At 48.8% G+C, this 27,517-nt stretch overlaps 1 protein-coding gene and 1 long non-coding RNA gene across 19 annotated transcripts in view; one reads left to right on the top strand and one right to left on the bottom strand.

Moving 5' to 3' along the window:
• Positions 1-27,517, top strand: part of PRKAG2 (protein kinase AMP-activated non-catalytic subunit gamma 2) — a 310,044-nt gene that overhangs the window by 239,265 nt on the left and 43,262 nt on the right. For 11 of the 18 annotated variants that reach the window (XM_069588745.1, XM_069588744.1, XM_069588746.1 and 8 more), the window contains one exon: positions 9,477-9,546. In XM_069588745.1, the coding sequence (XP_069444846.1) occupies positions 9,477-9,546 (70 nt within the window). Of the gene's footprint in view, positions 1-7,609; positions 8,221-9,159; positions 9,547-27,517 lie in introns of those variants that run through there. The other 7 variants (XM_069588760.1, XM_069588762.1, XM_069588755.1 and 4 more) reach the window with 4 other exon arrangements.
• On the bottom strand, positions 7,935-8,303 carry LOC138439655 (uncharacterized). The gene is made up of 2 exons (XR_011256791.1): positions 8,213-8,303; positions 7,935-8,031 (listed from the first exon to the last, which is right to left on the bottom strand). It is a non-coding gene; the product is annotated as an uncharacterized lncRNA (long non-coding RNA).

Genomic DNA, 27,517 nt, shown 5'->3' with positions numbered 1-27,517 from the left:
GTATATACTCTTAGCATCTTTTTTTTTTCCTGGACTAGTTCTTAATGTGACTAAAAAGTTTTTCTCATCTTCAAGACTCATAAAGGAGTGAGCAGGAACTAGCCCAGTGGCAAAAGTAGGAAAGGGGGCCAGAAGCTTCAAGCCTCGGGGCTCCAGTGTAGGGAACGCAGAGGAGCTTGGCCAGAGAAGGTGAAGAAGTAAAATGACCAGGTCCTGCTCAGGGCTGGGGATTTGCACGACATCCCTAAAGGGTCCTGAGAGTCACTGGGTGGTTCTAAGGAGAGTTACAAGAACAAGTCCGTGTTTAAGAGGAGGCCTGGCTCCAGGGTCGGGAGTGGACTAGAAAAGGATCAGATGGGAGAAACCAGAGCTGTTCCAACAACCAGGCTCGCCAAGGAGTGTGATGGAGTCAGACACCTGGGACCGCCTCCAAGGATGCTGAGACAGAGTGAGAGGACCCAGGGACCGTTTGAGATGGATGAGTTTGAACTGCCTGTAGAAGATTAAAATGCAGGTGACCAGGAGGCGGTCTGGAGGTCAGGAGAACTGAGGGCTGTGGCTGAGGCTTGAAGGCCAGCAGCACAGGAGTAGGGGAGAGGCCTGGCTAGAGAGCGCAGAGTGGGAAGTGGAAGGGGGTGCACGCGCATCTCCTGCCCACACTGGTGGGAGCTTCCCATCCCCCCTTTGCTTCCAGATGGATGATGTCTTTGCAGAAAAGCAGAGCTCATGGAAGACAGCAGGGGAGAAACATCGAAGCTGCTAAATTATTCAAGAGCTCCTTATCCAGTATTTAAGGTTGATTGATTTCTTGCAGTAGCTATTTAGGATTTTTTTTTTAAGGCAAAGTGAACTCACATCCGACCTCATTGCATACAGGAAAGCTTTTTTGGCCGTTGTTTTATGATTAAGTTTCCAGGCTGGCGTTTGCCCTTCCGACAATCATTCAAAACACTGGGCGCAGTTATGCAAGACAGTCCTTAATAACTTAGCATTTTGCAGCAACTAAAAAGTCACACTTGTGAGGGCCCCATGTTTCTCAAGCGTTCTTTCAGTGAAGTTCACCTCCGCTCCCTCCCATCACACTGAAGTCCAGTAAGCCCAGACTGGCCGCAGAAGTGGATGGTAAAACGTAGAAACACCACAGATCTACACGAGGTCTAGGGAGGGAAACCCGGCACCTCTCAAGGATGAGAGGCGCCAGGTATGGGGTCGCATCAGTCCAAGCCCCTTTTCTTTGCATGCACAGCATGGCCCAAACCCTCCCTCTCTGCTCTGGCTTCCCCGCCAGCCTGAAATAGCTAAAATTAAGTCTGGCACGTAAGTCTGTTGAGACTTTAAGAAAACATCACCATGGAAAGGGCAGCCGACGACCACCAATTCAGATGATCTGTCCGAACCCATCCATCACTCATTTCAGCCTGTCGACAAGTCCGTGCACATCTGGAAAGCGCCTCGGGCCTTCACGTCCCTGACCTGGACCTTGTGTGTCATAAAACAGAGCCATCTGCCTCCTTCTGGCATCCTCTGACTGCATGCCCTTCAAAGGAAGAAAGTGTGAGATGTCCTACAAAGTGAAAAAATAACCTGTGGAAATAAATTCAGCCTCACTCGCGTATTCGATAGAGACGTTTCTATTTTCACCTACTCCTGTACCCCCCCTATCAAGCGCAGTAAAAGTAGGAGACTCACATTAATTTGTATCCACTTCTAATCTGTCTCCATTCTCCACACATGTCAACAGTCATAGGCACGGCACTTTTGGGTCTGAGGACCAGTTTTGCGGAGTTCACAGCATCCAGAAATGCGTACTCCCTCTGGCTACACAGTTCTGCCTCCCAGTAAAGAATTCGTCAGGATTACAGGGAAATTGCTGACGCTCCTACTGAATATCAATGAGGGATTTTGTGTGTATGTGTGTGTGAAGTATGCCAAACTGACTGCAGGAAATTGAAATGTAGACTTTTCCAAAATCAGGATGATTGACATCTCCACTAGGTATCACCAAACTTTTTAAAATTAAACTTATTTTGAGATCATTGTGGATTCACGTGCAGTTGTAACAGATAATACAGAGATCCTGCGTGCCCTTCACCTAGTGGTCCCCAGTGTAACTTCTTGAAAAAGCTACAGGACAGGAGAAATCGGACCTTCGTACATTCCTGATGAAAACGCAAAAAGGTGCAACACTGTGGAAAACGGTTTGGTGGTTTCTCAAAATTTTAAATATAGAGTTGCCACGTGACCCAGAAGTCCATTCCTGGATCTACACCTAACAGAAATGAACACGTATGTCCACACAAACCATGGTACATGAGTGTCTATAGAAGCAACATTGATATTATCACCCAAATATCCAGCAACTGATGAATGGATAAATAAAATGTAGTCTATCCATTCGATGGAATACGATTCAGCAATATAAAGAGGTTAAGTGGTGATAAATTTTACAACATGGATGAACCTTGACTGCATTATGCTGAGTGGAAGAAGTCAGAGACAAAAGACTAAGTATTATATGATCCCTTTATGGGAAATGGAATAGGCTAATCTATAGAGTCAGAAAAGAGATTAGTGGTTGCCTAGGACTGGGCGTGGAGGTTAATGAGGTTACAGACAGTGATGGGTACAGGGTTTGCCTTTGGGATAATGAAAGTGTTGTAAACAGAGATGGTTGCACAACCCTGTGCGTGTACTGAATCATATTTTATGGTACGTGAATCATAGCTCAATAAGATTTTTATAACATTTTCTTCCTTTTACACTTATTTATTCATTTAAGTTTTGGTTGCGCTGGGTTTTTGTTGCTGCTCGGGCACTTTCTCTAGTTGTGGCAAGCAGGGGCTACCCTCCACTGTGCTGCTTGGGCTTCTCATGGCAGTGTCGTCTCTTGTTGTGGAGCACAGGCTGTAAGCACGTGGGCTCAGTAGTTGCAACTTGCTGGCTCTAGGGTGCTCGGGCTTCCGTAGTTGCACGCAGCAAGTAGGCTCAGTAATTTGGGCTTGAGAACTTAGTTGCTCCCCGCCATGTGGAATCTTCCTGGACCAGGGATCAAACCCATGTGCCCTGTATTGGCAGGCAGATTCTTATCCACTGTACCACCAGGGAAGTCCTCAGTAAAGATTTTTTTCTAAATGAACCCCAATTATCATTTCCTCCACACAATTAAATCAGCTTGGCTTGACTTGTGGGGAAAAATACAGTATGATATCACAAGCAGACCTCAGATATGCAGATAACACCACCCTTATGGCAGGAAGTGAAGAACTAAAAAGCCTCTTGAAAGTGAAAGAGGAGAGTGAAAAAGCTGGCTTAAAGCTCAACATTCAAAAAACAAAGATCATGGCATCTGGTCCCATCACTTCACGGCAAATAGATGGAGAAACAGTGGAAACAGTGGCAGACTTTATTTTTTGGGCCCCAAAATCACTGCAGATGAAATAACAAGACTGCAACCATGAGATAACAAGACACTCCTTGGAAGAAAAGTTATGACCAACCTAGACAGCATATTAAAAAGCAGACATTACCTTGGCAACAAAGGTCCGTCTAGTCAAAGCTATGGTTTTTCCAGTAGTTATGTATGGATGTGAGAGTTGGACTATAAAGAAAGCTGAGCATCGAAGAATTGATGCTTTTGAACTGTGGTGTTGGAAAAGACTCTTGAGAGTCCCTTGGACTGCAAGGAGATCCAACCAGTCCATCCTAAGGAAATCAGTCCTGAATGTTCATTGGAAGGACTGATGTTGAAGCTGAAACTCTAATACTTTGGCCACCTGATGCAAAGAGCTGACTCATTTGAAAGAACCCGATGCTGGGAAATATTGGAGGCAGGAGGAGAAGGGGATGACAGAGGATGAGATGCCTGGATGGCATCACCAACTCAATGGACAGGAGTTTGAGTAAACTCCGGGAGTTGGTAATGGGCAGGGAGGCCTGGCATGCTGCAGTCGATGGGGTTGCAAAGAGTCGGACATGACTGAGCAACTGAACTGACTGACTGATCGCAAGCAGGATATTGACTTTGATACAGTTAAGAATCAGAACAGTTCTATCATCACTTTTATGGCCACAGGTACCTCTGTTCCCCCACCCCCATCCCTGACCCCTGACCCCTAGCATTTACTAATCTGTTCTCCATTTCTGTCATTTTGTCATTTCAAGAACATTATACAAATGGAATCATACAGTATATAACCTTTGAAAGTGAAAGTGAAGTCGCTCAGTTGTGTCCGACTCTTTGTGACCCCATGTACTGTAGCCTACCACGCTCCTCCGTCCGTGGGATTTTCCAGGCAAGAGTACTGGAGTGGGTTGCCATTTCCTTCTCCAGAGGATCTTCCCAACCCAGGGATCAAACCTGGGTCTCCTGAGTTTTAGGCAGATGCTTTTACCATCTGAGCCACCAGGGAAGCCCTTAAGGACTGGCTTTTTTTCACTGAGATACTTGCCTGGACATTCATGCAAGTGGTTGTATGTATCAATAGTTTATTGCTTTTTATTGCTAAGTAGTACTCCAACCAGTCCATTCTAAAGGAGATCAGTCCTGGGTGTTCTTTGGAAGGGCTGATGCTAAAGCTGAAACTCCAGTACTTTGGCCACCTCATGCGAAGAGTTGACTCATTGGAAAAGACCCTGATGCTGGGAGGGATTGGGGGCAGGAGGAGAAGGGGACGACAGAGGATAAGATGGCTGGATGGCATCACCAACTCGATGGACGTGAGTTTAAGTGAACTCTGGGAGTTGGTGATGGACAGGGAGGCCTGGCGTGCTGCAATTCATGGGGTCGCAAAGAGTCGGACACGACTGAGCAACTGAACTGAACTGAGTACTCCACTGTATAAATGTAACATTGTTGAATCACATCTGTTATTTTCAGTTTTGGCTGTGACAAATGATGCTGTTGTGAACATGCATACATAGGTTTTTGCGTAAACATGTTTTGTTTCCCCCAGAATAAATGCCGAAGAATGCCATTGATGTATCTATCATATGACATTGGGAGGTTATTTCCTTAAGGAACTGAGAAATTGTTTCCCAGAGTGGTATAATTTTACATCCCCACAGCAATGCACAAGAGATTCTGTTTCTCTGAATCCTCACTGACATACGGTGTGACCACCATCCCTGGTGGCTCCGACAGTAAAGCATCTGTCCACAATGCAGGAGACCTGGGTTCAATCCTTGGGTTGGGAAGATCCCCTAGAGAAGGAAATGGCAATCTGGGACTATTGCCTGGAAAATCCCATGGACAGAGGAGCCTGGTAGGCTACAGTCCATGGGGTCGCAAAGAGTCGGACACGACTGAGCGACCTCACTATATATACTATACACTAACAGAGTGAACTCCGGGAGATGGTGATGGACAGGGAGGCCTGGCATGCTGCGATTCATGGGGTCGCAAAGAGTCGGACACAACTGAGCGACTGAACTGAACTGAACTGAACTAAATGTCTAATGTGCTGGCCTTACTTTCATGTGCTTATTTGCCATCTATACATCTTTTTCAGTGAAATGTCTCTTTGTATCTTTTGCCCATGTTCTGACTGTTTTCTTTTTCTGCTATTGAATTTTGAGAGTTCTCTACATAATCCAAATACTGGTCATTTGTTGGCTTTGTGGTCTGCAAATCTTTTTCTCCCACTCTGTAGCTTGTCTTTTTATCCTCTCAACAGGCTCTGTCACAGGGCAAACATTTTAAACTTTAATGAGGTCCAATTCATTAATTTTTTATTTTATGGCTCATGCTTTTGATCTTACTCTTTATCAATAGGTCCCAAAGGCTTTCTCCTATTTTTCTTCTAAAAGTTTCATAGTATTACATATTTATAAGTCCTTGATCCAATTTTAGCTAATTTTTGTATAAGGTGTGAGGCTTACATTAGGGGTTTTTGCCTGTTGATGTCCAGCATCATTGTCTTTGCATCTTTATCATACATCGATTTGTAGTATTTATGCGGATCTATTTCTGGATTCTCTACTTGTTTCTATTGATCATTGTGTCTATCTCCCTGCCAAAACCACACAGTCTTGATTACTGTAGCACTGTAGTAAGCTTTATTTTTTGTACCAATAATTATCTTTATCTGTTTGGCTGCACCGGGTCTTTGCTGCACACGTGGGCTCTCTGATCTTTGCTGTGGCATGTGAGATCTTCAGTTGTGGCATGCAAACTCAGTTGCAGCATGTAGGGCCTAGCTCCCTGACCAGGGATTGAACCTGGAACCCCCTGGACTGGAAGCTAAGAGTCTTAGCCACTGGACTACTAGGGAAGACCCTGTAATAATCTTTAATATCCATAGAGTGACTCTTCCCACTTCATTCTTCTTTTTCAGGCCTGTTTTAGCTTTCCCTTTCCGTGTAAATTTTAGAAGCCTGTCTTGTCTATGAAAAACCTGGTTGGGATTTTGATGGGCATTGCATTCAACCTAGAGATCGGTCTGGAGGGAGAAATGATGTCTTTACTATGCTGAGTTTTCCAATCCATGAACACGAAGTACCTCTCCACTTATTTTAGTATTCTTTCCACACACTGTAATTTTCAGCATAAAGATCTTGTGACATGTTCTCTCAAGTGAATACCTAAGTATTTAATTTTCTTTGTGGTGATCGTAAATAATGTTGGTTTTTCTTTTAATATTTATTTTTTTGGCTGTGCTGGGTCCTAGCTGTGGCACAAGGGATCTTCAGTCTCCAATGTGGCAACAAGGGGAGTGTTTAGTTGTGACATGTGAACTCTGAGTTGTGGCATGTGGGATCTAGTTCCCTGACCTGGGATCTAGTTCTGCCTGCATTGGGAGTGCAGAGTCTTAGCTACCGAGCCGCCAGGGAAGTCCTAATAATATTATTTTTAATACCAGTTTCCCCATGTTCATTGTCAGCATACACAAATATGACTGACTTTTATGTATTGATCTTGTATCCTGTAACCTTGCTGAACTTATTAGTTCCAGTTTTGGTGTTTTGGCGGTTTTGTGGGAGGTTTTTAAATTAGTAGATTCCTTGGGACTTTCTATGCAAACAGTGATATCATCTGCAAGTAGGGATGGTTTTATTTTTTCCTTTCCAACTTGTATGTATTTTATTTTTTCTTGCCTTATTGTAGTGGCTGGAACTTCCGGTTCTATGTTGAATAAGAGCAGTGGGAAAGCAGACATCCTTGTCTTGTTCTGAACTTAGAGAGGAAGCATTCAGTCTTTTGCTGAATGACACAGCTGCATGACACAGCAAAGGGTTTTTACCACCTCGTACAGAATTGTTTTTATTCCCCCCCCCCGCCATTTTTTAAGGCAAAGATTAAGACTAATAAGAGATTGGTAGGACATAGGGGGATCCAGTGGTTAAGACATCATGCTTCCAATGCAGGGGGTATAGGTTCAATTCCTGGTCAGGGAACTAAGATCCCACATGCTACAGGGTGTGGAAAAAAAAAATTTAAAAAAAGACTTAAATTGGCCCAACTGAGATGACAGAGCAAAAAGAAGGCATAAAGATGTGAGTACTTCCTCCTCCAGGCTAGGCTTGCAATAATGACAGAACCAAGTTCCTTGGGGGGGGCTGGGGGTGGAGCCTTAATCAGCATGGGCGAGCTAATCTCTTTATCACGGTGCTTGCACTCTGCAGTGAGCTAAGGGCCCTGCACCTGGGGTAGTCATTGCCTATAACACAGGAGAGGGGTGCCTGTCGCCTATCTGGCTACCCTGCTCTTCCAGGAAGCTCTCCGCTGCCAAGCCTTGCCGACTGCCAACCTGAGCTGGCGATCGGAGAGTCTCAGATACCCAGATCCAGGTAAGAGAAGTGGCCAGAGCCAGATTTAGAATTGTATGTACTTTTTGGCACTGGCTCCCCAAAGAAGAGAACGAGCTATGAAGAGAGGAAGCAAGAGTTTCATGGCCGGGTAAAACTGTCAGCAACACAGTGCATCTACAATACGTGTATTTCAGGGAACAAAAATTTTAATAGGGGAAAAAGGGATGCGCTTTTTTGTTGTCTCCGACTCCTCGCGACCCTACGGACTGCATGCAGGACGCCGGGCTAAAATTTAAAAGAAAAGCAAGCACGCCCTCATTCACACCGCCCTCCGCCCCCGTCTGCGATGCCATCTCCCCTGGGGTCTTGCAGCCTCCATCCCCCTCTCCCGGGCACGTCGCCCCGCCCGCCGCACCTCTACCTGGCTCCGCACCCCTCGGGCCCCACCCCCAGCCGGCCGAGACACCTGCACAGGTTAAAGCTGCGGGGACGCGCTTCCGTGGGTGGCGGGGGGAAGATGAGCGGGTGTGAGCGAGGCAGGGAGAGGACGGGCAGAGGATGAGAAGACCGGCCTCCGCGAAAGGCGGGTCGGCGGCCCCGGCGGCCAGAGTGGGACGCCCCCGCCGCCCTGGCGCGGACCAGCCCCGGCTCCCCGGGGTCCTCTTCCCACGGTTCCCTCTCGCCGGTCGGTACCAAAGCGCGGGGCCCGGAGGGGGCGGGGAGCCGGAGCGGGCCGTTCTACTTGGGATGCGGGGGCGGCAGGTCAGGCCGCGGCCGCCCTGGAACGGAGAGGGGGGAATGGGCCGCGCCGCCGGTTCCCGGCCGGGCCCCGCGAGCTGGGCCGCGCCGTGCCACCACCGACACACCACGGTCCTGCCAGCCGCGTGGGAGGCCGCCTCCTCGCGGCGATCCGGCGCTGAGCGAGGCCAGAGCGCCAGGCGGGGCAGCAGAGCCCACCCCCGGCCCCGCGGCCCCGCGGCCCCGCCCCCACCCACCCACTCCCGCCAACCCAGGCCCCGCCCCTGCGCCCCCGCCGCCGTGCCACCGTCCTGCGGCCCCCCGCGTCCCACCCCCGCCCCCTGCCATGCCCCCGCCCCTGCCCATGCGGTCTAGGCCCAGCCTCCGCGCCCTGCCGTTGTGCCGCGGACACCGCGACTCCGGGCACCGCGGCTCCGGGCACCACGGCTCCGGGCCCCGCCCTCCACCCCCGCGCCCCGCCCTCCACCCCCGCGCCCCGCCCTCCACCCCCGCGCCCCGCCCTCCACCCCGCGCCCCGCCCTCCACCCCGCGCCCCGCCCTCCACCCCGCGCCCCGCCCTCCACCCCGCGCCCCGCCCCGACCCCGCCCCCTGCACCCCAGCCCCGCCCCCTGCGCCCCAGCCCCGCGCCCGCGCCCCCCCTTAACCCCGCCCCGTGCGGCCCGCCCCCGCTGCCGTACCGCCGCCCTGCGGCCCCCGCGTCCGGGCCTCGCTGCCCGGCCCCGCCCCTGCGGCCCCGCCTCCGCGGTACCGCGGCCCTGCGGCCGGGCCCAGCCCCGGGCCCCGCCTCTGCGGCTCCGGCCCCGCCCCCCGCGGCCCCGCCGCCGTACCGCGGCCCTGCGGCCCCCCGCGGCCCCGCCGCGCCCCAGTCTCCCCGCACCCCCGCCCTCCGCCCCCGCGCGCCCCCGCCCGCGCGGCCGGGGACGAGCGCCGCCGAGCGCATGCTGATCCGTGTCGTCCTCCTCCTCCTCAGGCGGCGCTGGCGGCGGCCCCGGGACCCGCGGAAGCCGGCATGCTGGAGAAATTCGAGTTGGAAGAAGAAGGTGAGTGCCCCCCAACCCCCCCGCCCACCACCGCCCGCCGCTGGATCGCGCCTCCTCCGGGGGCCGAGAGAGGCCGGGTCGCGAGGACAGCCGGGTCTCCGCCCCGGAGGCCGCGGGTCCCCGCCGCCCACCGCGCGTCCAGCCGCGGCGGGGGCCAGTGAGGGAGACGCGGGGCCGACGGAGCGCGTCTGCGGCGGCCGCGGTGCCTCTCGGAGGCGTAATCGAGCTGGCTCCGAGGGGAGCCCGCAGCCCGGCCCTCGGCACGGATGGTCGGTCCTTTTGTCCTTACGAGCTGGACTCGGCTGAGAGCAAGGTGACATGCAGTCGTGATTGTTTGTAATGCCACGGTACGTGAGGAAGTCGCCCCCAAATTATGTGTATAGTCCGTACCTTTAAATAACACACACGGCTTCCCTATCTGTACTTGTGAAAATACCACCAGCAGGGTGTGTCTTCTTGTCTTAATAGGGAAAGTTCAATAGGAAAACCGGAGGCGGCTCAGCGAATGGGGTCTGAGCTCAGGTGACCCTGTCATTCCATCGTTTCTGTCGCCTCTTCTCTCACTTTTTCATCTTCCTGGCCCCTTTTCCCCTTTCTTCTTCTTACTTGGATCTTATTTCGAAGCTGTGAAAATGTGAGGGGATGGATTTTTTTTTCCTTTGGCAATAATGAATATTTAACATGAAATGTGGTTAGTTCTTACCTGAATCTTATTTTGAAACTGAAATTTTGAAGAGGATGCTCTTGTTCTTTGGTAAAATTAGTTTTTAAAATGGAATATGATGAGCTCAGAGTTGAAAAAGAACTTTGTATAGGATGTTGGACAGTTTGAGGAATGTAAAAGACCTCCACCCTGCCTTATGTTCTTCCATTATTCATTTAGTGACTTCTCTTTTTTTCCAAGAGTATTGATGGAATAAAGCTCTGGGAACAAAGCATGTGCCATGTGGATGCTGTGCCTTGTGCCAACTTTAACACTTCCGTTCATTTACAGTCAGGCAATTACTTAAATAAGCATGCTCAGCCAATATGAGAACGTTCAGTCGACAGTATTAGGCCAGGGCCTAATTTTTTAGGCCTTCCTTTTTTTTTACCTTTTAGAGTTCCGGCATTTCACAGCCCTGTTAGCCAGAAGGTAATGTATTCATAGTAATTATCATCAAAAGTCTGCAGCCATATTTACTATTAACAAGCAGTTACATGATACATTTCAGAATTTTACTGGGACTTAATTTTCATTCTGTCTTACTGAAAAATAGTCCAGTGTCTTAAGTCAAATCCACCTCAGTATTCCTGTTTTATTGCATTGCAGGTCAAATTTTGGGCATTGTCCAAAGGGCACCCCCCCTTCCATTAAGATTTTGAATGTCGAAATCATAAGAGTTTTCTTTGTCCCTGACTTTAGTAACTGGGAATCCATTACGTTTTCATCATTTTGTAATTTACATGGGGGCAGAAGGAAAGGAGACTAGATGCTATTAGAGAGGTGCTTATAGTTAGGGGCTTCCCAGGTGGTTCACTGGTAAAGAACCTGCCTGCCAATACAGGATATCTGGGTTCAATCTCTGAGTTGGGATGATCCTCTGGAGGAGGAAATGGCAACCCACTCCAGTATTCTTGCTGAGATAATCCCACAGACAGAGGAGCCTGGTGTGCTGCAGTCCATAGGGTTCTCAAAGAGACTGATCACCTGAGCACACACACACCCCCACATAGTTATTGTTAAGAGCACAAGCCCAGCTTCAGATCCATATCTTAACTTACTAAGCTGTGTGACCTTGGGCAAGCTACTTAACTTCCCTGTACCTTAGTTTTCCCATTCATAAGGAGCTAATATCAGAGTGTTTTGATGATTAAATGAGATAGTCCATATAATGCTATTTAGTACACTGTAAATCCACAGTAAGCACTATGTAAATGTAGCTGTTAATTTTCAGCACCATTTACTATTGTACTGAACTCATGGACTTTGTAAGTTTTTATCAATGAATCTTTCTTAGAGATTCTTCTCAACACAGGTTAGGTTTTTTTCCCTTACTTGAGATTTATTAATTATGTTACATTTTTCAAAGCAGATATATAAGCCTTTTCTCTTCAGCATTGTTTCTGCCAATGGAGTGAAAGTAAAATGTTAAACCTAAGCATCTAAGGAAAGGAATTTCCCATTTTCACCCGTCTGCTTTTATCTATATTGCTGTCATTACTTTAAAGCATGCTGAACCCCACAAATAACCCTGTCAAACTTTTCTGGATTCTTAAGAAGGCAAAATGTTAAATAGCAGTTTCTTGGAAGCTGTCAGCCAAGCTGGAAGGGATAGTGTTGGTGTGCTAGTCTCAAATGCTGCTTTGTTTCTTTTGAACTTCAGATTGCTTATTCATCCAAAATGCAGAAAAATTGAATATCAAGCAGAATCTTACGTTTATATGGGGGAACAGTGAGTCCTAACAGACATTACACCTTTAAGTATCCTGTGAGCTGACTTGTTAGCAGCCTACATAATACATGGCTATTGAGTAGATCCTCATTTCATCTTCCAGCTCCCTTCTTATTCACCTAATGTCCTCCTTTGTGCATTGTGATCTGGAGGCTTTCCTTAGATGGAGATACATTTGGGATACACCGAGACACTTGATTACTAGTGTTTTTGTTACCAGGTGTTTTTCTCTTTCCTAATAGATTATAACAGATACTCTGTTAGAAACAAAATTGGCAGCATTAGTGAAGCTGGAGTCATCTCTTAAAATACTCTTTGCCTCTGGGAAAAAAGAACAAATTGGACCTCAGTCTCCCCTGTGTTGTTGTTCAGGTCCTCCTTTGCCTGGGTTCTGACCCCAGCTGCCCACCCATTTCTTACTCTCATGCCCTGACAGAGGGACCTTTCCAGAGCATGAATTGACAGCGCCATTCCTTTACAGGAAAAATCTTTACCACTTTTCTGTGTCTATATATAGAATACACGCAGACTTTTCATCTGCAGCCTCCCCGCCTCTTCCCAGCCATGCACACGAGAGACTAGAGAGCTTGCTTTCTGTGCATGAGAGAGCTTATCAGAAGGCAGATTCGAGTTCTCTGCTTCAGGGAGTAGGGGGTGGGCCTGGGAGTCTGCATTTCTGCCAAGCTCCCAAGTGCGGCTGTTGCTGCCTCACACATGGAGTCATCAGGCTGTAGAACCAGCCTCAGCAATCTCCTTCTGTCAAAAACTAGATGGTCTCCGTCTCGGTCACAACTCAGCCCGCCCGGACCACCGCAGAGCAGCAACGCAGTCCCACTGGCAGGGCTGGCGTTCCAGCCAAACTTTGTTTACAGAAAGAGGCCAGGTTGGGCCCACAAGCAGAGTTGGCCAGCCCCCTGTTCTGTGACTCCTCGCAGTCCCAGTGACTCAGGGTTTACATCCTTTGGAGGGTGAGGCCTTCTCTCGCTATGTCCTCCAGCTGCCAGCGTTACCACTGTGTACATCCTGTCTCATGCCGCCACCATCACAGCTCAGCCAAGGTCTCACCCTCTCAGAGTCCCTCCCAAAGCCCTTCTGTGCGTGCGTGCTTAGTCACTCAGTTGTGTCCCAACTCTTTGCAACCCCATGGACTATAACCCACCAGGCTCTCCTGTCCATGGGATTCTCCAGGCAGGAGTACTGGAGAGGGTAGCCTTTCCCTTCTCCAGGGGATATTCCCAGCCCAGGGAAATCGAACCCAGGTCTCCTGCATTGCAGGTGGATTCTTTGCTGTCTGAGCCACCAGGGAAAACCAGAGCCCTTCTGTTTTCTCCACAATCCCGCCTCCCCTTCCCAGCTCATGACACAGTGGTGCACCATGGGTGCTCAGCTGTATTCTGGTGACTACACCCAGGGTTTATGGTTCCTTTATGGGAGCAATGGGAGGATGGGATGATTCAGGATCTGCAAAGTGCTGAGAGCGGCGCTTAGCGCTCAGCAGTTACATTATGTGTTCGCTTTTCAAATGTTTTATTGCATCAGTCATACCTGTTTGTTTTTATCAAGGTTAACTGTGTAGAACTTATTTAACAACAAGACCAAGCACCGCCGTAAGCACCTGAACACAGCCCTTGAATGCTTTCTCCAGTAAATGATGCCATTGTTCAGTGGCTCAGTTGTGTCCAACTCTTTGCGACCCCATGGACTGCAACACACCAGGCTTCCCTGTCCTTCACCATCTCCCAGAGCTTGCCCAAACTCATGTCCGTTGAGTCGGTGATGCCATCCAACCATCCCATCCTCTGTCGTCTCCTTCTCCTCCTGCCTTCAATCTTTCCCATCTTCGGGGTCTTTTCCAATGAATCAGCTCTTCGAATCAGGTGGCCAGAGTATTGGAGCTTCAGCTTCAGCAGCAGTCCTTCCAATGAATATTCAGGGTTGAGATTATCCATGATTAACAAACCTATGATTCTGGCACCATGTCAAGAATGTTACAGCCCCTGGAAACTATCTGTGTTATCTCCTCGCCCTCTTCTCACCGTTCCAGCTGTCGCGGCCTCTCCAGTTATTTCAGGCTTTGAGTAGCTCACCGTGTGGGTTCGTCCCACCATCTCACTTCTGTCCACTCACCTCTCCCCTGTTCCCTTACTCTCTGCTGCTTCCTTCGCAGTCTTCTCTCTGAGCTATTCCTTCTTCACCTGCAAGGAATTCCTCAAAGGATAGTCTTTTCAGGACTTGCCTCCAAACTCATTTTCCTAGCAAGACTGATCAACATAGTCTGCACGGTGAAAACTAGTTAAGAAGTGGATGGGGAAAGTAAAAGCGAGAGGGAAAGTACTATTTTTCAGTCAGGAGTCTGGTAACCTGAGGCCCCATTCTGTAATGAGGCAGCTGTGGTCTTGGATGATCCTAGTCTCTCCAGGTGTTGTTTGTCTTGTTGTTATTGTTGCTGCTGTGGGTTTTCTCTGTAGAATGAAGCCCAGCACTTGGCAAACATGTGCTTTTCCTTCTAGCCTGAAAATACGACCTAGAACGACCAGCAGCTACTCTACAGAAACCAGAAATGTACATTCAGTCAAACTCGCTCATTCTCAACGGGAGGATGTTGCTGTGATGAGGATGTTGCTGTGATGTGAGCAGAGATTGGTTCTTGTTGGGGGACAAAAAAATCTTAGGTACCATAGTGGTTTCTGGCTCTCCAAAGGGCCCCTGAATGGATATACAGTGTGTTTGCAGTATTCAAGTTTCATGGGGTAGGACAGTTAAGGGGACGGGCACCTGTGGATAACAAGAAACACTGCTCTTTCTTAGAAAGAACATCCTCCTGTGCGTTTATATCCCTTCATCACTTAGCCTTGATAGCAGATCGCCCAGGAGGCTCGGCTGTGTCCACTTGGTTCACTGACTGGTGTGAAGGGTGCTGACCTCTGGTGGTGACAGGCCGATGATCACAGCTCGGTCACTGGCCAATCGCCTCGTAGTATTGGAAGGCTCTGATGACCTGCCATCCAGACTCTGCCCTTCCCTACTGAGACTGCAACTTACCTTCCGCAAGAGAGTGACTGTGTCTTGATTATAAAAATAGTTACAGCTGTATGAAATATTCACAGTGAAACATTTTCTTTCCTGGCTGGCCCCATATTTGAAAGTTTGCCATATTTAATAGATTTTAGGTGTACATTTTAAAGTCTCTGAAGTCAGGCTATAACTTCACATTTGATGGTATCTTAGATTTGATGAGGTAGAAGAGCAGAGGTTCTGTTATCTGAAACCCCCCGCCAATCCTTTAAACAAGAGGGGAGTTCACAGCAGGGTTTGGGGATCTGAAAGCAGGACCAGCCACTGGGCTTCACAAGTAACCGAGGAGTCACCAGGAGCCGAGGTGGGGCTGAGTCATCTCCGGGATGAAAGGATCGCCATGACCTTCCCTCTCAGGACTGGCTCTGTCTGCTCTGTGGTGGGCGCCTGGCAGCCCCAGCCAATAGCTGGCAGGAGTCCAGGCCGGTGAGTCAGACCGTGTGCTCGCTGGCCGGGTGGCTCCATCCTACAGCTCTGCAGTGGGGGCGGAAGAACCCTTGTGAAGTTGTCATACCAGGACCCCGGGGACTTTCCATCTTACCTGTGAAATGAAAAGTGGAAGAACCTTTGTGTCCTTTTTCTGGTTTATAGTAACTGGTGTGTACTAAGTATATTAAGACACTGTTGTAAATCTTTTACGTTGATCTCATCTAATCCTCAGAGCAACTCTATGAGTTAAATATTTTTATCATCCCTGTTTTATAGAGGGGGACATTAAGAGGGTTGAGAGGTTAAGTAAGATACCTCAGGGGATAAATCTGAGAAGGTGGGGTCACCAGGTTTCAAACATGGTCGTTAGGCTCACTGCACGGGCTCCAAGCCAGCCTGCATTCCCAACAGGAAGTAGTCCCTTATCCAGAAACCCACTTTCCACACCCTCACCTCCCATCCCTTCTTCAGCCCCTTTCCGCCTCTCCACCCGAGCTCCCCAAGGTGATCCTTTGTGCCTCCGTTCTGCAAACTCCAGCGGACACTTAGTCCTCTTCTCATTTTGAGCTCTTAGTAGCCGTCCCCAGAGACAACCTCCGCCCCCTTCTCCCACGGAACACTCCGGGTGCACTCCTCATCCCTGTCTTCTCAGTGGTTCTCCTCTTTTTCCTTTTTTGGTTCTGTTCTGTTTTGTAGTAGCAGGTGGAGTGAGGTCTGACTCACGCAGACATTAGATACGGGACCAGGCTCTGCCCAAAGCCCCCCTTGTCTTCTCCTCCTGTCCTCTCCCCTAGACAGTCCTCCTCACTCCCAGGGCTGTAATTACCCCCTGCCTGTTGCCCAGTGTTCTAATCCCGTGTATTTAATTACAGGATGCTTTAATAACCGATGACGCTCCGCAGTTATCTCCAGCCACATCTCTTCTGAGTATCCGGTTGCCTATTGGATGTCTCCACCTGAGGCACCACCACCTCTCTCACCCATCCTCCCGCTCCCCTCTTCTGTTTTCTCCTCCAGCCTGATTCAGTAAATGGGCACTGTGTCCCCCTGGTTTTTGGCTTTGTATTTTAACAAGAATGATGTTGAGCCCTGCCTCTCTCACCCCCACATCCAAGCGATCTGTCCTCTCCCCGTCACCTCCTGAATCCCTCCCGTATGTCACTCTGCCATGTCACCTCTCTGCTGACTGTTAAACAGCCTGATCACCCAGCATGCACTCTGGCCCCCTTCAGTCAACTCGACAGGCTGCAGTTAGCGATACTTTCTGAAAACATGTGTCTAATGGCATCATTTCCACGCTTACAAGTCTTCTCCGGCTTCCTCTGCCCTTAGGCAGGACTCCGGTCTTCTCCCCGTGTTCTCTGCCCTTCCATTCTGCCTGCCTCACCTCACACCACTCTTCTCCAGGCCTCCTGCACGTTCCTCAGCTTTGTTATCTGTGCCTTCTGGACTTCAGGTGGGCTGTCCCCACTCCCTGGGTGGTTCTTCCCTGTCCTCTGAGCCACCCACTGGCTTTCTTCAGGTCTCAGCCTAAATGTCACTCCCTCAGGAAGAGCAACTTTCCAGAATCCCCAGACCAGCCTTCCCACCTTATGTCATGACCCCACCTGGTTGACGGGGCTGTTCAGGAGAAATGTGTTTGTTCACGTTTCCTTGCCATTGTGTAAGCCCTGTGAGGACAGGGCTGAAAACTTGCTATTTGCCAGGTCTCAGAGATACCATGATAAACAAGACCTCGTTTCAGTAAATAGTTGTCACATACGTGAACTCATAGTTTTGGGAGCTTTAACTTTTACTCTGGCACGTGGGCTCAGTGTACTTCAGTGGTTAATGTTATTTCTTATGAGGATATAAAGGCATTTCTATTAAAGGCAGTGAGGAAGCCCCCTTGCCAAGTTGATGTGTGCTAATCTAAGAGCAGTGACAAGGCAGAGGTGAGGTGACCTGGGTGTACCTCCAGGTGTGCTGAGACTCCCGCTGCTGAACATGAGATCAGGGTGGACTCTGTCCGGAACAGCTTCAGAGGCAGTCATGGAAATGTGATGACTTACATAAGCTGGTGTCTCAGGAGAAAGTCTCTTAGATCTCTCTTTTGTGGCTGTGACTGCACTTGTGCTGATGTTAGGGGAGAAGTCCAGCTTCACTCAGATGCTCAAAGGAGAAAGTCCTTTGGTTCAGTTCAGTTCAGTCGCTCAGTCGTGTCTGACTCTTTGCAACCCCATGAATTGCAGCACGCCAGGCCTCCCTGTCCATCACCAACTCCCGGAGTTCATTCAAACTCACGTCCATCGAGTCAGTGATGCCATCCAACCATCTCATCCTCTGTTGTCCCATTCTCCTCCTGCCCCCAATCCCTCCCAGCATCAGTCTTTTCCAGTGAGTCAACTCTTCACATTCGGTGGCCAAAGTAGTGGAGTTTCAGCTTTAGCATCTATTTGGGAAAGTTTTGGTCAAATTTTAGTCACATCTTAAATCTTTTCACTTGCTGCCTCTGTCCCAGTTAAAGCTGTTTCCTGTGTATCTGAATTTATGTCACATCACTGAGGTTCTGAACTTTGTAGTACCTCATTCATGTTATTTTAGGTTATACTTTGGTCGTTTGTTTTTTTGTAAGTTGTTGTTGTTCAGTTTCTCAGTTGTGTCCGACTCTTTGAAACCTCATGGACTGCAGCACGCTAGGCTTCCCAGTCCTTCACTATCTCCCAGAGCTTGTTCAAACTCATGTCCATCAAGTCGGTGATGCCATCCAACCAACTCATCCTCTGTCATCCCCTTCTCCTCTGCTCTCAATCTTTCCCAGCTTCAGGGTCTTTTCTAATGAGTCAGCTCTTTGCATCAGATGGACAAAGCACTGGAGCTTCAGCATCAGTCCTTCTAATGAATAGTCAGGGTTGATTTCCTTTCAGATTGATTGGTTTGATCTCCTTGCTTTCCAAGGGACTCTGAAGAGTCTTCTCCAACACCACAGTTCGAATGCATCAAGTCGCTACCAGTAGATTGTTTTTCATAGACCATGTATTGTGGAATGTGTACTTGTTTCAGTAAGATCTCAGGAAGACAGACGTCACTTCGTTTGGCTCTTCCTTTCACAATGACTCCTTGAGCTTTGATGCTTACGCATGTGGCCTGTCCCCTCCCCCTTTAAGTTGCATGTGTAATTAGTGCCAAGTAATCAAGAGCATGAGTCAGACCCAGGTTGGAGTCCCACTTCTTCAACTTAAGAGCTGTGAGACCTTAGGCAAGTTATTTCAATCTTCAGTTTCTCTTTGTGAAGCAGGAAGTAGTGATAGCACCCAGCTAAATAGGATTATCCGTGCATTAAATAACCTGAATGTAGTGGTACCTGCCCTGTTGTATCGTCTCCACAAATATACTATGGTGATGCCCTTGGAAAGGACCAGAAAGGCAAACGAGCCAAAAGGTAGAATCAGGCCACCATCAGTGCTTCATCCGGTGACTGCGGCTGGCCCAGCGACGGCTTCGGGGTCAGACGTCTCTGCGTGTGACAATCATATGAGTACCGTCCAGTCAGCAGCACCTGTGACTTATCCCATCCCTCAGAATCACTCTGCAGGAAAGATGGTGTCCTCCCCATTTTACAAACGAAGAGATCCAGGCGGAGGGGATGAAGGAACTTGCGGACCGTCCCGAAGAATGTGATGGCAGTTCTGGCACAGATCTGCTCTAGGCGTGCCCCGTTCGTTCTTCTACACAGACTCCAGCCGCCACCCGGAGTTCCTGTAGCCCCCGCTGGAGAGGCACGTGCTCTCTGACGTACCAACGTACCTGACATACTGACGTGCCTGCCATACCGACGTACGTACCATCGGTACGTCAATACCTGACGTACTGACATACCGGACGTATTGACGTGCCTGGCGTACAAACATACGGACTGATGTATCTGACGTACTGACGTACACGTCGTACTGATGTACCCAGGCCTGTGGGCTCAGCAGGGAACCGTTTGTCCTCCCTGCCTGACTCTGCAAATCACTTCTCGGCTTTGGGGAGACATCATGACTCTGGGCAGCACTCCTGCATGCTGTAGAAGGATGCTGCGCTGTGTTAGAGGCGGCCAGAGGACCCATTGTGTCGCTAAACGCCAGAGACGCGCACACGTTTACAGGCGTGTTGAAGCGCTGGTAACTGGAATGTGTCAAGGCGCGTCCGAACCGCATTCTAATCCAGATGTCAAACAGAAGCACGCTGATCGGGACAGGGTGACAAGCCTGTCTGAGCCGTACCTGACCGGTTCACTGCGCTGGGTCCCACATTGTGGTTCAAGGTGGTTTGTTGAATATGTTCATGAGTGTCTCCTCCCCGACCCAGAAATGCTAGCGAAATGTCAGCAATCCATGAACTCGAATACAAAAAGATAGCCTTGCTCAACAAAAGCTAAAGCTTAATTCTTGGGAAAAGACCAATAAAATGGGTAAACCTGTGTCAAGTCTGTGTAAGAAAAAAAAAAAAAGAAAATACCCGGTGTTAGAAATAAGGACTAATAATAAATGTAGAGATTTAGAAAATCACATTGAAAGAAATCTGAATATATCAAATTATATCAATACATTCAAGAATCTTTTCAGTCACTTTTGAGTACGTTTCACCAGTTTGTAGTTTCCTGATCAATTATCCCTTTCATCAATCACCATAAAAGAAGTTAAAAGGTAATCAATTGAGTTATACTCTTCAAATGGGTGAACTGTACGGTTGTGAAAGATTTTTTGTTTGTTTCCAGTAATTAAAGGGCCTTACCCTTCCTATGGACGGAGGAGCCTGGTGGGCTGCAGTCCATGGGGTCCATGGGGTCGCTAAGAGTCGGACACGACTGAGTGACTTCACTTTCACTTTTCACTTTCATGCATTGGAGAAGGAAATGGCAACTCACTCCAGTTTTCTTACCTGGAGAATCCCAGGGACGGGGGAGCCTGGTGGGCTGCCATCTATGGGGTCGCACAGAGTCGGACACTACTGAAGCAACTTAGCAGCAGCACCCTTCCTCTGCCCCTGCAGAAGAGGCCTGGGGTTCAGCCTGTTGATGGGTGAATTCTGTAAAAGCCTCAAAGAACCACTAAGGCCACAGTCACTTTAATTATTTTAGGGCTCAGGAAAGGACAGCAGGGACCGTGCTCCTCCTGTGGAGCTCGCTTGATCTGAACATCAGAACCGGTCGGTAGCACACAAAGAAGAAAACAAACGATTCCCCTGGTATTTAAAGTATGGGCAGAGCTCCCACAAAAACATCGGCAGAGTGAGCCATGCAGTCTGTGGTGACCAAACAAGGTCTTGTCCTACAAATGCAAGATTGCAGTTTATTAGGAAGTCCACCAAGGAATTAATGTCAGCAGATAAAAGGAGAGAAACCTCTGCTCATCTCAGTAGATACTGTAATGGCAGCTGATAAAACTCAACCTATGTTGCATTAACAAAATCCTAAAGAAATAAGCTAGAGAAAGCAGGAAACTCCTTCGGGTTGCAGGAGCTGGCTGGGGCAGCCCCAGGTGGTTTGTGGCATCACCGCTGTGATCAAGGGGTTCCTTAATCTCCTGGCCGGCTGCTGCTGGGGGCTGGACCCTTGCGCGCCAACCTCGGTCCTCACTGTTGCTTCAGCTCAGAAGTTGGGCTCTGTTTCCTGAGAAAGAAGAAACGTTGGCTGTGGTAGATGTTTGAGCCATGTAGTTCTGAGAATTTTCAAGTGGATGGGAATCAGTCCTTTCAAGGTCACAGCCTTGTCTGTTTGTGACATTCTTTAGGCATTTATTGCAACTAACCTTTAAATTTTATTTTCTTTTATTATGTATTGTATGTCTGTTTATATTACTGTTTATTTGTTGCAACTAACTAATTCGGGAAGCTTTGTGCCTTCACTTACATACGCTTTTCCTACTTTTAGTAACGCTTTGCCCCCTTGTCTGGAAGAGCATCTGTATCTCTGTCTTCAGTGCACCCTTTTGCCCCCAGCACGCACGAAGCCAAGCGTATACAGCATGGAAAGGGGAAAACAAAAACTAACGCACTTCATTTATTCTGCTGCCTGTATAAGTCCTATAAAATTACGTTTAAACTTTGACTTTGTTGATATCCATTTATCTAAGCCCTTTAGGAAAATGTCCACAAGAGTTTACTCTTTTCCATATACTTTTAACTTTAATATTTCCCTTTCTGCTTATTCTTGCTGAACTATTTTAAATTGTTTTTGCTTTATTTCTCGCTCAGCTATTTTAAATGATTTTTGCTTATTTCTTGCTGAACTATTTTAAATGATGTTCTAAAAAGAAAAGATAGGACTTCCCTGTAGCTCAAACGGTAAAGAATCTGCCTGTGATGTAGGAGACCAGGGTTTGATCCCTGGGTTGGGAAGTTCCTCTGGAGAAGAGAAGGGCAATCCATTCCAGTATTTTTGTCTGGAGAATTCCATTGACAGAGAAGCCTGGTGGGCTGAAGTCCATAAGGTTGCAAAAAGTCGGACACAACTGAGCGACTAACACACACAAAAAGAAAAGATACTGTATGAATATGGTAAACTTACATTTCCAAGTGTAGAATAAAGTATAAAGGACAGATGTTAAAATGACTGACCTATCGATAGTCTTTTTTCTTTGTGAAATTATAGTGAAAGATCTTACATTAAGTTAAAATTAATAGGAATTGGAAATAAGCAGCCAGTTTTTTTATTTGGGGGTTTTTTTAGTGCTATTTGGGTGATGTGTAAATTTTGTTTTAAAGTGCTTCTAATCCTACACCCTTGGGGCTTCCCTGGTGGCTCAGACGGTAAAGAATCTGCAATGCAGGAGACCCAGGTTCAGTCCCTGGGTTGGAAGATCCCCTGAAGAAGGGAACAGCAACCCACTCCAGTATTCTTGCCTGGGAAATTCCATGGACAGAGGAGCCTGGTGGGCTACAGTCCGTGGGGTCACAAAGAGTCAGACACGACTGAAGTGAACTTGCATCCTTACAGCCTCGGCTCTTGAAGATGGGGGTTGGATCCTAACTGTGACCCCTGCCTTTCCCTGATGTGTCTGTCAGTCCCATAACAGTTAGCAGCTGTGCGCTTGTCCTGACACACTTGAGGAACTTGCTGCCTCTGAAGCTGCCATCCGCTGCAGATGTCTAACTTTGGTACAAGATGCATCACGACTGCACAAGGGCGTTACTCTCAAAGCCCCAGTGGGGGCGTTGGTGGTGGAGGGGGTGCTTGTGGCTTGAGGGCCTTTGAGGAAGGCGCACTGGGCCTGTGAACTGAACGAGGAAGGCTGAGGAGGCTCCCAAGGCCGCCATGACAGTGCTGCACACCCGGTGGCTGAGAACAGGGGCCTTTCACCTCCCGCAATCAGGAGGCCAGATACCTGAGAGCAGGAGTCAGCAGGGCCAGCGCCTCCTGGAGGCTCCAGGAGGCTCCGCCACAAGCCTCCCTCCTCCCTGCTTCTAGTCTCTGCTCGCCCTCCTTGCCGCCTGGCAGTGCCACTCTGACCTCCGCCTCCACCCAGCATGGTCTCCTCCTCTGTGTCTGCATCCTCTCTCCTGTGAGGACATGGGTGGTTGGATTTAGGATACAACCTAGTAATCCACAGTGGTGGTGGTATCGTTGTTGTTCAGTCAGTCACTCATGTCCGACTCTTTGCGACCCTGTGGACTGCAGTACACCAGGCTTCCCTGTCTTGCACCATCTCCCAGAGTTTGCTCTAATTCATGTCCATTGAGTCAGTGATGCCATCCAACCATCTCATCCTCTGTTGTCCCCTTCTCCTCCTGCCCTCAATCTTTCCCAGCATCAGGATCTTTTCTAGTGAGTCGGCTCTTTGCATCAGGTGGCCAAAGGGAGCTTCAGCTTCAGCATCAGTCCTTCCAGTGAACGTTCAGGACTGATTTCCTTTAGGATTGACTGGTTGGATCTCCTTGCAGTCCAAGGGACCCTCAAAAGTCTTGTCCAACACCACAGTTTAAAAGCATCAATTCTTTGGTACTCAGCTTTCTTTGTAGTCCACCTCTCACATCCATACATCATTACTAGAAAAACCATAACTCTCACTAGATGGACCTTTGTCAGCAAAGTGATAATCTGCTTTTGAATACATTGTCGAGATTTGTCATAGCTTTGGACTCATCTTAAGATGCTTACCTTAAGTACACCTGCAGAGAGCCTTGTTTCCAGAAAGGTTTTGTTCTGTCATTCCGGATGAACACCATTCAGAAAGGCAGGTAGGACTGCAGTGGCCCCTACCTGAGGCAGTGCACTGGGCATTGCCTTGAGGTAGGCACAAGGCAGGTCCCAGAGCTGAGAAACTGCCTTTAAAAGGAAGTGTGGATGGGATCCTAGGGTGTGAAATTCCTGGGGGACGTACGTGGTGGCTGAGTGGCTGTGCTGAGAAGTGAGGACGCGTCAAGGGGGTTGTGTAATCAGATCTGCTTTCAGGGAGGGACCCACTGGTCCGTGTGTAGAATTGTTCCCGTGTTAGTTTAGATGTCGCAGTTTCTAGATTGTTCTGCTAACCGTCATAGGTAAACAGTTCAACATATACTTTTCCTAGGCGGCAGTAGTCTTCAGTCGCTCCCGTGGACAACGGCCTTGGGTTAGCGTGTGATGGAATATGTAACGTCCATCCGTCCACGATGGGCAGCTTTCACAGACCACAACATGGGTGCCAGTGAGACACCCTTTGGTTACACTCTTCCCTGGGGACCTTGTGATGCTGTCTTAGCCTGGATTACCTGTTGAGTAATGAGAGCTTGAACTGGCCTTCTCAGGAATGTTAGTAAGGTATTCCAAACAGCCTCTCGTGGTTGAATGGTTCGGGGGGTTTTGGCTGCTGCTGTTTTTTTCTTTCTCTTTGGTTTAACTCCAGTTGACTCTTTGTTCCCTGTTTCAGTGCATTTGTTCCTTCAGGTACAATTGGAGGCTTCATCATCATGGAAATGAAATAAGTAGTACCCTATCCAGAAAGTTCTACCAAAGGTGGAGAAGCAGTGACGTTTCGTAGTATTATACTTTATTCTCCTAGCTTTAAAGGCTAACGCTTTTGTTAGCAATATTATTACATAATTAGTAATCTAGCGTTTGTAACAAGCCAAAATTCAGTTTACTATTATCTGTTTTACATGTTTAACGTTTTGCTTTGTTTGGTCAAGGTTTTTACATTACCAAAAAAATGTTACAGACCTGCCTCAAAACCCAGAAGTGCAGGCTAAGCATGAGAAGAATATCAGCCAGAGAACCTCATCCTAAGTACCTTCCCAGCGGCCCTCAGGATTATCAGGGCCGGCAGGTCAGGGTCTGGGGAGACTTAAGAAGACAGTGCTGCCTGTGAGGTGCTGGCCTGGAGGGGTGACAGTTCAGGCAGATGAATAACTGAGACAGACACACCCCACTGATGTGAGACAGTGATTGAAGGCACACCGCCCACCACCAGGGAATTGAGGGAGTCCCTCTCACAGCGAGACCCCGAGGGCCCAGCTCCCCACATCCCGCTGGCATGGGGGCTGCAGCTGTGAGCAGGGACACCCCGGGGAGGCTGACAGGGAGTCACAGCCCCAGTGGGCTCCAGGAATGTGGGCCGTGCGCCGGGCAGCCCCATCCTTGGGAGGGACCCTGCCACTCCGAGCGCCAGTCCTAACAAGGGGTTGGATTGTGACTCAGAGAATGAGAGAGATACCATGTGTCCACACTGAGGTTAAAGTGTGAGTTTTTAATCATGCATAAGTCGTCACTGTGATTCGTCGGTCGTGACAAACACACCAGCACATCCTTTAGGGGAATGTTATCTCACAAGATTGCTGTTATTCAGTCACTCAGTCCTGTCTGACTCTTTGCAGCCCCGTGGACTGCAGCACACCAGGCTCCGTTGTCCTTCACCATCTCCCGGAGCTTACTCAAACTCATGTCCATTAAGTCGGTGATGCCATCCAACCATCTCATCCTCTGTCTTCACCTTCTCCTGCCCTCAATCTTTCCCAGCATCGGGCTTTTCCAGTGAGTTGGCTTTTTGCATCACGTGGCTAAAGTAATAGAGCTTCAGCATCAGTCCTTCCAATGAACATTCAGGATTGGTTTCCTCTAGGGTGGACTGGTTGGATCTCCTTGCAGTCCAAGGGACCCTCAAGAGTCTTCTCCAACACCACAGTTCAAAAGCATCAGTTCTTCAGCGCTCAGCTTTCTTTATGGTCCAACTCTCACATCCATACATGACTACTGGAAAAACCATAGCTTTGACTAGGCGGACCTCAGATGATCCCTGTAGGGGAAACCCAATGTGGAGAATACAAGGAGCTTCTGTGTCTTCACAGCTTTACTATAAATCTAAAGCTATTCAAAAGAAAATGTTTATTTAAATATTTTTTAAAATAAGACGAATTAAGATGGTACCCCAAAATATGTTTAGCACACAAAATTCACAGTTTTGGGAGCTGACGCCGTGGGTAACTCCCCTGCACCCAAGTTCTCTTATCTGAACACCTCTACCTGAGGGTATTCTTTGGCAGCTGGACTTATGGGTTTGAGGCAGATCACCCCAGGGTGACCCCTAACCAGAGTGGGCAGGGTGGTCCTGATGAGGAGGCATGCACAGCCTCTCCAGGGTCCCCAGCAGCTGTGACTGTATGGAGCTGTGACCTGCTGACTAGAGCTCCCCCTTTTTTTAATTATTTTATTTTTTAAAAATACTTATTATTTATTGATTTGGCTGCACCAGGACTTCATTGTAGTGTGCAGGATTTTCTGTCTCTGTTGCTGCCTGAGAACTCTTAGTTGCAGCAGGTGGGATCTAGTTTCCTGATCGGGGATCAAACCTGGGCCCCCTGCATTTGGGAGCGTGGAGTATTAGCCACTGGACCACCAGGAAGGTCACTAGAGCTCTTTTTTTTTTAATTAATTAATTTACTTGTTTTAATTGGAGGCTAATTACTTTACAATATTGTAGTGGTTTCTGCCATACACTGACTTGAATCAGCCATGGGAGTACCTGTGTCCCCATCCCAAACCCTTCCTCCCACCTCCCTCCCCATCCCATCCCTCAGGGTCATCCCAGGGCACCAGCCCTGAGCGCCCTGTCTCATGCATCGAACCTGGACTGGGGATGTTTCACATGTGACGGTATACACGTTTCAGTGCCATTCTCTCACATCACCCCACCCTCGCCTTCTCCCAGAGTCCAAAAGTCTGTTCTTTATCTCTGTGTCTCTTTTGCTGTCTCACATGTAGGGTCATCATTACCATCTTTCTAAATTCCGTATGTATGTGTTAATATCCTGTATTGGTGTTTTTCTTTCTGACTCTTTCCTTTCATCTTGCTTCCCCTGGTCTCACAGGTCAGCTGTGGGAGAACCCACACTAAGACCATCCGCAATAAATAGGTATTGATGGACTTGATTAACGTAGTAAATGGGTAAGATTCTGACCATTCAAAGATGTTAGCATCCAGGAAGAGAAAGACTACCGGAGCCGTGCGGATCACACCTGGCTCACCCAGTGAGGAGCTGTGGAAGGTGCAGAGTGGACACAGCCTGCCCTTCCTGACTCGGGGTCGCTTCCGCCCGCGGCCTCATGCGGTCCAGCACCTCACCCATCTGGGGACGCACATCCCGGAGCCCTCGCTGCCCCCGCCACCTCACGTGCTGGGAGGACACCGCAAGTGTCTGCACAGCGGGTTGGCCAAGCAGACAGCAGCTCCTCGACACGGATTGAAACCCCACTCCCGTCACTTCCTAACTTTCTGAGTCCACCCCAGTTGCTGAATCGGCTCACACGTAGAGCAAATCCAGGCACACCCTTCGAGCTTGTCACCCACATTGCATGGGGTCACTTCCTGTAATACCTGGGATCGCAGCACAGAAGCAAGCACTCAGGCAGTCAGTGCCCTCGTGGAGAGGATGGCATTTGAAATGGGGCAAGGAAGTGGAGAGCAGGGCGTCCCATTACGGCAGGAGGAGCGACTGCCAGAGCGTGGGTTGAGGGCTGCAGGGAGCTTGGCAGGCAGCTGTGTGCCTAGACAGAGCAGGAGACAGGCAAGCAGGGTCACGGAGGAGCCAAGCCCGGA

The sequence above is a fragment of the Ovis canadensis genome, chromosome 4, assembly GCF_042477335.2.
Source record: "Ovis canadensis isolate MfBH-ARS-UI-01 breed Bighorn chromosome 4, ARS-UI_OviCan_v2, whole genome shotgun sequence".
Lineage (NCBI taxonomy): Eukaryota > Metazoa > Chordata > Mammalia > Artiodactyla > Bovidae > Ovis > Ovis canadensis.
The sequence above is the reverse complement of the archived record's forward strand: the minus strand, read 5'-3'. Positions and strand labels throughout refer to the sequence as shown.